Source organism: Balearica regulorum, chromosome 3, assembly GCF_011004875.1.
Source record: "Balearica regulorum gibbericeps isolate bBalReg1 chromosome 3, bBalReg1.pri, whole genome shotgun sequence".
NCBI classification, from domain to species: Eukaryota; Metazoa; Chordata; class Aves; order Gruiformes; family Gruidae; genus Balearica; species Balearica regulorum.
The window spans coordinates 125,734,370-125,746,479 of record NC_046186.1 but is presented as its reverse complement, the minus strand read 5'-3'; the positions used below and the strand labels follow the sequence as shown (position 1 = coordinate 125,746,479).

The 12,110-nt window shown below is 38.9% G+C and overlaps 1 protein-coding gene across 1 annotated transcript in view; it reads left to right on the top strand.

Annotated features, from left to right (window-relative positions):
- The window catches only part of XRN2 (5'-3' exoribonuclease 2), a 49,292-nt gene that overhangs the window by 4,597 nt on the left and 32,585 nt on the right, over positions 1-12,110 (top strand). Inside the window, exons 2-16 of the mRNA XM_075749968.1 lie at positions 1,698-1,825; positions 1,912-2,023; positions 2,277-2,388; positions 3,511-3,569; positions 3,649-3,738; positions 4,848-4,920; positions 5,023-5,073; positions 5,395-5,552; positions 5,974-6,048; positions 6,141-6,274; positions 6,364-6,421; positions 6,508-6,615; positions 7,679-7,723; positions 8,603-8,734; positions 10,076-10,194. Of these exons, the coding sequence (XP_075606083.1) occupies positions 1,698-1,825; positions 1,912-2,023; positions 2,277-2,388; positions 3,511-3,569; positions 3,649-3,738; positions 4,848-4,920; positions 5,023-5,073; positions 5,395-5,552; positions 5,974-6,048; positions 6,141-6,274; positions 6,364-6,421; positions 6,508-6,615; positions 7,679-7,723; positions 8,603-8,734; positions 10,076-10,194 (1,454 nt within the window). The remainder of the gene's footprint in view (positions 1-1,697; positions 1,826-1,911; positions 2,024-2,276; positions 2,389-3,510; positions 3,570-3,648; positions 3,739-4,847; positions 4,921-5,022; positions 5,074-5,394; positions 5,553-5,973; positions 6,049-6,140; positions 6,275-6,363; positions 6,422-6,507; positions 6,616-7,678; positions 7,724-8,602; positions 8,735-10,075; positions 10,195-12,110) is intronic.

The window sequence follows — 12,110 nt, the reverse complement described above, 5'->3', positions numbered from 1 at the left end:
AGCGGCAAGTCTGGAAATACAAGTTCAGAGGAAGTGCTTGACGCTTGTTCATCAGCTGCTGAGAAGTTTCACGTGGATCAGAGGACCAGTAGTATCACAGTTTGTACATAACAACGTAACAACTACATGACGTTCACTTTTCTTTTGCTTTACACCAAGTTATTTGAGAGTGCTCTGCTTTCCAGCATTGTGATATGTTAAAACCCTTTCGGTCATAATTTCTCTGAAAATACATTTGACTTTGTCTTGATCAGCTCATGTCTCTTCTGGTGCTGGTGGTGTTCCATTCAGTGGTTTATCTATAAAAAATAAATAGACCATACAGCGAGGAAACAAAATTGAACACGGGTGCTAAGCCACTCTTTGAGACTCGCCAGTGTTTGGAAACTGCTTGCTTTGCAGCTTCAGAGAAGAGTCAAGGGGGGGTTTTAGGTAGGTGTTCTAGCGCCAACTCTGATCTCTGCTCTGGGGCTGATGACAGACTGTTCCCTTCACCTAGGTAGTTACCTGTCACTGACGTGGCAGCATACGCAAAGTAACCTGGGGTTGTTTACTACCTCCGGTTCAGCTGAGATTTGTTTTCTTGGCACTTCTGCGTTTACCTCGTGGAGCTTGTAAGTGTTAGAGAATGCTGAGGAAGCACAGCGACATAGGTGGCTATAGGTGGTTCAGGTCGATTGTAATTTAGCATCACATTTACCATCCGCATTGTGGCCTGGGTTTCACGTTCGGTAGGCATCAGCCTGGCAGTAGGAAAAAGCACTGGCGTAGAGGAGGCGAAGCGTTCGAGTCAAAAGTTTACTTATTTGCAGAAGTGGATGGTAAGGACTGGATTGTATTTAGCGTTTCAAGTATACCCACAGGACAAACTCGGAGGCAGGAGTGGAAGAGTCCAGGGTTTGAGCATCTCGGTGCATTTGATAGCCAGCAAGAAAAGTAATACGTGCATACCCAGGTTGGAGATTTCCCTGGTGGGATCTGAAAGGATCTCCTTCCTTTCTGTAGAGGAATCTGGGAAAAGTCCTTTTTCTAGTTAAATCTCGTTGCCCTTTGCTCACCAAGATGCACTGATATACTTCGGGAGCTTGTCGCATCATCAGCTGGGCTCCCATATGTCATCAGCCATAGGTGAATTGTTTTTACTGTCAACCTCCCCAGCTCTGTGTGTGACCTAAACAGGGGATTGCAGTGGGAAAAGGCAGAGGTGCGCGCTTGTTCGGATGTGTCAGTCTGGGGAACTGCGGGTTTAAAGGAGAAAGATTTTGATGCTTCTTGGTTGTCATGTTAAAGTTACAGCATCGTGTTATAAACTTTGAAGTCCCTTTGCTAAATTTTGAGGGAGTCAGTATGGCCCTGGCAGTAAAAGGAATTGCTTTCTTGAATAATGTGAGGTATGGAAACTTCTTGTTTATAATACATGCCAATGAGCAGGAATGAACCAAACTCAGCTGTAACTCATCATATCTTCTAGTGTGCTAATTTACAAACATCTGAAAAAAAAGCACTATTTCAATAGTGTAAGTGTGCGTCTTGAGGTAATTATGTGGGTAGCTTGTTGCTGTCTTTTTTTTTTTTTTTTTTACTACCCTTGAAAAAAACCCACACCAATTTTATGAGTCTGTACGTTGACCAACTCTGGTTATTTGTGATACTTCTCTAATCAAGTACTGAAATATTTGTTTCAACTATGTTCACAGGCTAAGGAGTGCAATGGCATCAAGGCTCCAATTGATACAAGCAAACCAAACCCTAATGAGGTGGAGTTTGATAACCTGTATTTGGATATGAATGGTATAATTCACCCTTGTACACATCCAGAGGACAAGTAAGGCAGTCTTTTGTCTCTTTACAGGGTTTTATAGGGTTTATTGATAGCATCTCAGATGTTAAATTGAATGCTCTATGTTTTAGGCCAGCGCCCAAAAATGAAGATGAAATGATGGTTGCGATTTTTGAGTATATTGACAGGATCTTCAACATTGTGAGACCAAGGCGACTTCTTTACATGGCTATAGACGGAGTAGTAAGTATTGATATATTTAGTTCCCAGTAACGGCTGTAAATTTAGGATAGGTGCCATCTGGTCTCGTAAGATCCTGGTGGTGCCGCAAGGGAGGGGGGGACAACAGAAATCCCTGTTTTGAGTACAGTTTAGACTGACGTCTTGTTAAATGGTTGTATAATCACAAACTGGCCAACTTCAAGAGATTTGTCCAGAAAGAAAACAATTGTCTAGATGCAGTAACTGAACCAAGCATTATGATACCTTCTCTTAGGCTCCACGTGCAAAAATGAATCAACAGCGGTCAAGAAGATTCAGAGCATCAAAGGAGGGCATGGAAGCTGCTGAAGAGAAGCAAAAAATCAGACAAGAAATTCTGGCAAAAGGTAGAACTGCGGCCATATCTGAGATTTTTCAAGTGAGGGTCACCTTGTTGGTTCTGAAAGCTTCAGTAGGGATTAGAAAAGGGATGTCTGTGGATATTTGTCTGTGCGTTGCTAGGAGGAGGAGGGGATAGCAAGCCTACAGAAGGATGGATCTGTGTTTTTCGAAGTTAAGAACTAAGATAAAAAACCATGTCACTTCTTTTTTTCTGTCTCTTGCCTGAACTGGATTTGTGTTGAGTACTCTTAATTCCTGTAAAAAAAAAAAATTGAACAGAAAGGCAGTGATAAATGTAGTAGTGGGAAACTAACCAAAACTCTTATGGAAGGAAGTGCAAATTTGTAGGGTTGATGAAAGGGGAGTTGAGGCTTAAAAGCAGGGATCAAACGAAAATACTGCAGCACAGGAGTGGTGAACTGCGAGCAAGGGTAGTTACTTGACAGTGGAAACTCTAAACTCAGTGAGGAAACAAAGTCAACGCAACTTTCTAAGGGTGACAGTGACATGACTCGAGTGAAAGGAGTGTGTGCAGCTGAAGCATGCTGTCTGGGCTGGAGCAATTAATTCAGGTGACTGTGTAGGAGGAATGAATGCTGTAGCCCAAGTGAGAGGGCCATTGTGTAACCTAGTTAGAGATTAAAAAGGGAGGACAAAGACTTTTTTAACATTTCTTCCTGTAGCGTTTCTAGACTGCGAAGACCCTTTATGAAGCTCAGAGATGAGAGAAGTTGGTGTAACCCTGTTTGTGAGCCCAAGTGAATAGATAGTGGAAACATAGGGGAGAATATGTAAGAAAATAATTATTTCCTCATGTTTTATCTAACTTAGCAAGCTTAGTTTTTTGAGATTTCTTTCACGGTCGTTTGACAGAATAGGTAGTGAAATCACTTTTCTGAAGTAACGACGTTTGTAAATGTACTAACACCTTACTTTAAGATGGAGGTAGTGTAATGGTAAGAGCTAGTTTAGTTTTGTTGTTCGGTTGGTTTTTGTTTGTTTAAATAAACTAATTTTCAATAAGTGTTAACTGTTATCAGGGGAGCCATCTGGGTTTTTATCATGCAAAAAACAGCTTTTAATGTTCAATATTGATTTACTTCTGTTAAATGTTTTTATTGCTCTAGGTGGCATTCTTCCTCCAGAAGAAGTGAAAGAGAGATTTGACAGCAACTGTATTACCCCGGTAAGTAATCTTGCACTTCAACCAGCAATTGCCAGTGTCTGAATGAAGGTTTAATTTATTTTTTTCCGTCACTTTTTAGGGAACTGAGTTCATGGACAATCTTGCTAAATGTCTCCGCTATTACATTGCTGACCGTTTGAACAGCGACCCAGGGTGGAAAAATCTGACAGTAAGTTTTGCGGATTCATACTTCAGGAAAATTAAGGTGATCTGTTGGGCTGGGTTGGGATATGATTGAAGGGTATACGTTTAACAGATTTGTCTCATCGTCTGGCACTGTGCTGTTGGTAACAATGGACCAACTTGCACGTTCTTCAGAAATACGTTTCATCCCAATAACGCAACCTAACAGCACTGTGTGTTTTGATTTTGCTTAACAGCAATGAAAAGATTTGATAGTAGAAGCCACAATTTGATATAATGGGAGACAGAGTTTTAGGAATACTTTTTCCTCTCTTGGAGAAAAGTGTCAAGATACATTGTATACGTATTCTTTTCACTACTTCTTTTTTAACTACCTGAGGTTGCTACCTCAGGTAGGCTACATTTTCTCATTTTCTCTGTTATTCTAACAATGGAGACAACAGATGACAGGCAGTGAAAAGAATACCTATTGCTTTTCTTGTCTTTCTGGACTTTGAAATTCTCTCCTCCTGTTCTTCAACCACTCCGCTCCCTGTCACTCAGTTTGGTTTCTGACAACCCTGTGTTTGCTCTGTATGAGAGGGCAGAATAGTCAGTCTTCTCAGACACAGCTGTCTGTGTTTTATTTTCCGTAAGTTGGCTGTTAAAGTGGCCTAATTAGAGGGCAGTTGACTCTGCTTAATTCCCTCCATTAGACATGAGTTTTAGGAACGCTAATGCTCATCTGGACGTCAGTGTAAGGAAGTGTACCACGTGATAATGTATCGGCGTATCTATGAGTTTAGATCATCTAAGGGGAAGCGGGCATATGTCTGCTTTACCTCTAAGTTCTCTAGTGCATATTTCGACTGCCCTGATAATTTATCAGGAAACTTCAAATATGTTAGTTAATGATGGGATAATTTCAGTGGTATTTGAATCAATAGGTCAGCTTCACCCTAGAATTCTTAGAGAAAAATGAAGGTCTGTTCATTGGTTCCAAACTCTTAAATCATTTCGTTTAGTTAAAACTGCAGATTAGAATTTCAAGTATTCATAAGTCAAGAGTCAGTATATGAACTGCTTAAGTTGCTTGGTGTTTGGTTTTTTTGCTGTGGTAGCATAAATTGTTCACATAATTTAAATGTTTTGCAGGTTATTTTGTCTGATGCTAGTGCTCCTGGTGAAGGTGAACATAAAATCATGGATTACATTAGAAGACAAAGAGGTAAAATTCACACAAATGAGAACATTTTGTTTTAAATTAAGGTGTGGTCACTAGTAATTTATTCTGCATGACTTTGACTAAATGTAATTTTGTTTTGTATAGCTCAACCAAACCATGACCCAAACACCCATCACTGTCTGTGTGGGGCTGATGGTGAGTTCTCTTTTGCTAGCAATATGTTCTGTTAAGCTTGCTCAGGCTGTTTTGTGATTGAGTTGGGCCATAGTTTTTAGGCTTTCACTTGTATTTGTGTAAATAATCCAGTGTGTGTGTTGGTTTTTGAAAGCTCTGTGTAATGTATGGGGAAAGATCCGGCCTTGCTGCCTGGGTAATTTGTGGGTAAGCACACGTGTGTGTTCACACTTACTTAAGGTAGAATGTACTTCATTTTTAAACTTCTTTAAAAAAAAAAAAAAAAAAAAGCTTAATAATGTTGATCCTTCATTAATTTTATTCTTCTCTTTTGATTGGTAGCTGATCTGATTATGCTTGGTTTAGCTACACATGAACCAAACTTCACTATAATTAGGGAAGAGTTTAAACCAAATAAACCCAAGCCATGTGCTCTTTGTAACCAGATGGGTCATGAGGTTAAGGATTGCCAAGGTTTGCCCAGAGAAAAGCAAGGCAAGGTAAGAATTTTGCTATATCTAGAAATTCTTTTTATCTATAAGATAATTTAAGTTTTGATGAGATCCTCAAATTGTTCTTGCTGTTGGTTTTGGCTGAAACATAATGCAGATTTTGTTATTGGAATTGCTTGGCTTCCCTGTTATATAAATAAGTAAAAATTGTACTTCTGTAGCACAAAAATACTGTGCCAAACCGAATATCCTCACTTGTGGTGTGTTGTTGTTCGTTTTTTCACCGGCAAGAGAAAATGATCAGTAACTTCAGAGACATGCAAAGTAGCAAAATGCACGCTTGGCATAAGAACTTGAGAAACTGTACCTATAGGCCTCTTAACCCCTCTCAAAGTTAGCCTTTAAAGTTGAGCTGGAGAAGCTGCCAAGGTGAGCTTGGATGTAACGCAACTCTTTCCTTTCACTTCAGCACGATCAGTTTGCGGACAGTCTTCCTTTTGCTGAACAAGAATTCATCTTCATCCGATTATGTGTTCTGCGGGAGGTATGTTGAAGCAGTTACTATATCTGCTTTCTATAAATAGCATTTTGAAACTCCATAAGCAGTGTTTTCTAATGTCCTTTTGTGTGTTGCAGTATTTGGAAAGAGAGCTCACTATGGCCAGTTTGCCTTTCACTTTTGATTTTGAACGAAGTGTTGATGACTGGGTCTTTATGTGCTTCTTTGTGGGAAATGACTTTCTTCCTCATCTGCCATCTTTGGAGATCAGGTAGATGAGAATGTATGTTTTCTTTTCCTGCAAGTATACCTACTGTGGTTTTAAATTATAAGAATTTCATGCTTGCTTTTGTTTTTTAGGGAGGGAGCAATTGATCGCTTGGTTAACATATATAAAAACGTGGTGCACAAAACTGGGGTAAATTTTTCTGCTTTTCCTTTAGAAATATCTACTTGCTACAAAACTAGGCTTGTTTTTCAACTATATTATTTTCTAATTTGCAGGGGTACCTCACAGAAAGTGGTTTTGTCAACCTACAGCGGGTCCAGATGATCATGTTAGCTGTTGGAGAAGTTGAAGACAGTATTTTCAAAAAGAGAAAAGATGATGATGTAATTTTTTTTTTTGTTACACTCTTGGATTTTGTTTCTTATCACATACCTTATTGTTAGACTGTGACACTCCTTTAACAGAATAAGAAAAAAACCCACAAACTTTGCAATTTTTTTTGTTATAATCTCTAATGAATTCCTCTGTACTCACAAAAGAATTGTATGCTTCCAGTTGATTTTCTTTTTCTTGGACTGCAGGGCCTGTTTGTCTGATTGTTATCCCAAGTAATAGCAAAATGAAAACTGCATGTGAGTTCTGTTACTGCCTGCAGCTTTTTGAATAGCCGCTCTGAAAAGTGAGGAGGGAATTGTTTTGTAATTTGCTGCAACCTGTGGAAGTGCAGGCCATGAGCAGGGGTGAAACACTCCATTTGAATTCCAAGCGTGTTCTTGCCTTGCGGCACCTCCCACCATTTGAAATGTGTCCATAAATTGTTGTTCTTTTGGTCTGTCTCTGCAGTTTTGTGCAGAGATAGTCCAGTTTATATGTTAAGTGTGGGAGATAAAACACCTTGTGAAAGAGCAGAATTCTATTTACTTTCCAGTCAAAAAATACTTGCCAGTGCCAGTGCTGGTAAAATGCTTTGTTTATAACTGCCCCAGCCTGCACCTCTCTTGGAGTGAAAATGCCAATTCAACGTTCAAGTTTCCCTGGCCCAAGAATAAGAAATATCTTTCCTTGAGCCTCTTGTTTTCTGTTTCCAGGATTTGAATGTCTGTCTTTTTTGGCAACTGTTCCAGTGCAGGAAAGGAGCTTGTGTCTTTTGACACTGCTGTCACCATGAAGCAAGGCTGTAGCTAAACTTAGTAGGTGATACAAGTCAGTACTGAAATTGTGGGGCTTTGAATACACAGCTACGTTTTTTCCCCCCATAGGTTTTCAGGGTAGGGTAGAAAATTTTATCCCATTTCCGTTGGAGATACAGACACAAGAATTGACCTATATCTTATTCAGAACATTACATAAAAACCTTACGGCCTTCTGATCAGTAGAGGATTATAATGACTGACTTTTCCAAGAAATCTGTATGCTTGACCTTATTTCTCCTTATTCTCTGTTTAGGATAACTTTAAAAGACGGCAAAAAGAAAAAAGAAAAAGAATGAAGGTAAATTAATTCCTTTCACAATGGAAAAACTAGCAAGAATTGAAGCGTACACTATAGCTTTCAGCATATGTGCTGGTTGAAACTGCAGTTATAATCGTTTCTGGCCTGTGTGTAAACTATTTTAAAGGGTTTTTTCATGGCTTTTTGTAGACTGGAGCATTGAAAGAAGGAATTGCCTATTAAAGGTTTCTTGAAAGGGAAAGGAGAGAGAGCGCTGAATGTGCTCAGTGATAGCTGTGTGTTGTGTCCTTCAAATCTACGTAAATCTGCACTTTTGTGATTATTTAGTGACGCTTCAGCATGGTCACTGTATGGGAATTGTTTTTCTATGCCTTGACACAAGTCTTCTCAGCAATCGTATTGCTGAGGGCAGTGGAGTTTAGCATGACAGTTTAGGTTTAAATATGTATACCAGTTTGCATTAAATGGATTTGCCGATCGTATCCCCACTCTGAGCACTATCTAGACTTTGCGTTTATTTCTTAAATAATGTATTTTCTGACTACCTCTTACTAGAGTGGAAGGGGTTATTCACTTTGCTTACAAAGAATACCTTCTTCCCAGTAAGTTAGATGAAGTCTCGCTTCCCCCAAAAAACTGCCATTCAGCCCACATAGAAGGCACATGGGCACAAAACGCAGGGTTTGGTTGGTTTTGTTTTGTTTTTTAAAGAGCTTAACAAATTATAGGAATATGAGTCTTGCTTGTAAGTGTCGTGTCTGGTTGAGATGGTTAAACATAACTAAGTTAAGCTGAACTGTGAGTAAATTATGCTTGTTTTATATAACATGTTAATCTGAAAATCGTGAGAGAGCATCATCACACTGCTGTGGAGATTACACAGCTTTTTCAGTATACTTGTATATATTTATCTTTTAGAGGGATCAGCCTTCTTTTATTCCTGGTGGCCAGTTTTCCCCTCAAGCTCTGGGAAATCGATCTAGTCCTCAGGCAATCAGTAACCCTAGACAAGCTGCCTTTGAGATGAGAATGCACGACAGACAGAATTCTGTAAGTAGATGTTCAAAGGTATTTACACATAGAAGGGGAAATAATCGCATCCTATGTTACTCTGGACACCCTTTTTTCTCCCCCATCAAGCTTTCTTGAAAAGCAGACACCAGACAGTTTATTTTTCAGGCAAGTGGCTTTTAATAACTAATTTTTGTGAGACTACTTGAATAAAATAGTTTTCTTTAATGTTTGGTATGATACTGCTTGTTAAATAGTTCTGGGAGGGCAAGTGTGAGGTGAACGCATCTGAGTTGCATGCGGTGGCTCTTCCCCCAACCTTGTTTGGCACTTGTGGGTCAAACCTCGTGAGCAGAGGTTTGGGAAATTCCTCAGGAGGTTTGCGAGAGACACAGGCCGAATGCCTGAGCTGGAGGTCTTTTAATGTTTTAATATTCTCTTTGGAATTTGTATACGCACACAGACATAGATATCTGTGTTTTGGAAATTTGTGATTTGCATAGCTACGTGTTTGTCAGCTGCTTTCATTTTTGTCTGGGAAGAAGAGAAACTTAGGTGAAGTTTTTGGAAAGGTGTCAGGAAGTGAGGGGAAAACTGGATATAAGTTCATTGATCTGTTAGAATACTTAATTGTTAACTTTAACAATTAATGACAAATATTTTCTTTCTGGGCATAAATCTTCATCCAAACAGTGAACAAATTAAAGGTCCGTTTCATCACAAAGATGTGTGTTCTGTCTCTTAAGTCTAAATAAATACAGTATGCTTTTTCAATGTATAATTTCTGCTGCTCTTCCCTTTTAATCTCAAAACTTTTGCACATGGGTTAAGCCAATCAGTTCCTTTATGGAATGGGAGAAGTTTCTTTTAGACTCTGTAATACTAAAGTAGGTAAATTTGAAAGGGGTTTAAAAGGTCAGTTGTGAACAAACTTAGAGTATTTCTGCCAGTTCTGAATTACAGGCGGCATTTTTACAGTAGTCTGCATATGCATTTTTTGCTGTTACTGTAAAATGAAGTTGTAACATAAGGGGTAGGACCAGGAAAACAGTTGTATTCAAAAATTGGAATATATCAAAAATGGCATGTTTTATCAACTTACACTGTCTTGTTTATTGCATCTTTTTCCCTTCTCAAATACAATGAACTTTTTGCCTATATGTATCAATGCCTGCCGTTTAGTACAAAGCTGTGTTCTTCCTTTCTTTTGCTACTTGACTTAATAGTTTAAGGGTTGCATAGCTTTTGCCTTGAGTTCTGGGGGAGCTGAAAATAATGCATGCGATTATCACAAAGCTGTTAAAATTAACTTGAATTTAAAATGCCTAATAAATCCTTCCCCCCCTCCCCTCTATTTATCTGTAATAATTCTGACCCTAGACAACTTCATCATCTCCAAATACCAGCCTGACTTCTGATGGCAGCCCATCCCTGGCAGGAGGAATTAAGCGAAAAGCTGAAGATAGTGACAGTGAACCTGAGCCAGAGGATAATATCAGGTGAAGCCGTTTTTTGTAGCACTTTGTTAGCAAATTGCTGAAATAGATGCAGTCTAATTAATGCCATTTAGCTTAGAGCAGCAGTGCCTTCAGATGCTTTTCTATGATCTTTTTATCCACTGGTAATTAATGTGGTGGCTTAGAATATTCAGTAAATTCCAGTGAGATGTGTAAGCTATAGCTGTTAAATCTAAGTATCTAGATTAGTATGCGTGCAGGTTTTCATCCTCCAAGCCACTACTCCCTTTGAGACCAAGCCCTAGATTGGCTAGACATGTACCGTTCAGCTTTGATTATGTGAGCTGAATGCCGCTGGTTTGCAGTTGAATTTTTGAGCTGTTTAACCCATAAAATTCAGTTACGTCCACGTGTGCAGCATTATTTATCCTGACCATCACGATATGTTTTCCTCTGTCTTTGATTTGTAGCAGGCCCTGTTTTGTCTGTGACGAGTTCTTGAAACGTCTTGGGACGGCTGATCCCTAGATGATTAAGGGATAGGAATTTTATGAGAATTAACTGTCAGTGAATTACCAGTGAGTCCACATTTATCGAAGGTTTAAATCAAGCTTTCACCCTTTAAGTCAAGAGTGAAGGCCCTTATAATTTTTTGTTAAGGGTTCTGCATTGATAAATGCAACCAGTAGGTTGGGTTTTTTTTCCTATAGAGTCAAGGGACATAGGTGGATATGGGAAAACAGTAAGGGTTACTTCATTGTGAAGTACTGATCGCTAGTCCGGCACTGTTGTTGTGACATTTTTGTGACATCTAGCCCATCAGATCTTCCAATATCAGATTTTCTAGCTCTCATTGTTATTTTCTTTCCTGTATGTGCAGATCTGAATGGTTTTGTGTTTGGTGGTTGGTTTTGTTATTTATTTTTTTTAATCAAGCAGAATTTCTATGTAAAATCAGGATGAATTTGAATGTTGCTTTCCATTTGAATTTTGGCAGAGGTTTTAAAAGAAGTTTTAACAGTTTTATAGCAACTAGCGTGAATGAACCGTGGTGATTTGTGAGTAGCAATAGTTTTGTCAGGGTTGGTATTGTCAAGCAAAAGGATATGCTACATTTGCAGTTATCTAAGCTCTTTGGTAGCTCAGAATATTTACTCAAATCCTTTTCTGACAGGAAAATAATTTTATGCTTTTTATTGTAAGCAAAACCAACTGCATAAATGTACTACATGGAACAAAGTTGTTTGCAACAATCTATTTTGTCTTTAGGATGACTTTAAAACTAGAACAAATAGTTCTAGTCAGCTGGCAGATTGGGTTTTGTTATCTTGCAGAAGAGGTGTTTGAAACTTAAGCAAGGGAGCTCCTAGGGTCAGATGCTTATGGACTGCAGATGTTCTTGACTCTGTCCTTTCAGACTTTAGCACAAGTAGCTCTGTCCTTGCTCACCTGGCTTTCTTCAAGGCTTGACAACATCTCTTGGTTTCTCTACCTCCTCATCAGTTTGAATCATCTTTGAACTAGCTCAGGTCAGATTTTAAAAAGTGTCCCTGTACTGGGCGACCAACTTGAAACGGAAGCAAGGGAAGATCCTTTTTGCAAAATCAAAAGGGTATGCGTTGTGTAAAAAAGCAGAAATCAGTCTTTGCTCTGTCTTACAGGCTTCCCACGCTGTATTTATTGCACTGTGAGATTCTGACAAGTCTGAGTTTGACCTCGCAGGTTCCTTGTGTGCTTTACATTCTGTATGTAACTTACAGTGGTCACAGCCTGTGTGGAAAGGGATCTTGCATGATGATTTTCAGATGTGCCAATCAATGCCAAGTTTTGAATTGAGAATAAAATTCTGTTAAAAAAATTAATAATTATTATTAAAGGTTTATCTGATTTGACCAGTTTCTAAATCGGATTTGTAATTTGCTTTAGTTTGCTTGAATACCAAAATTCATGGGAACTGT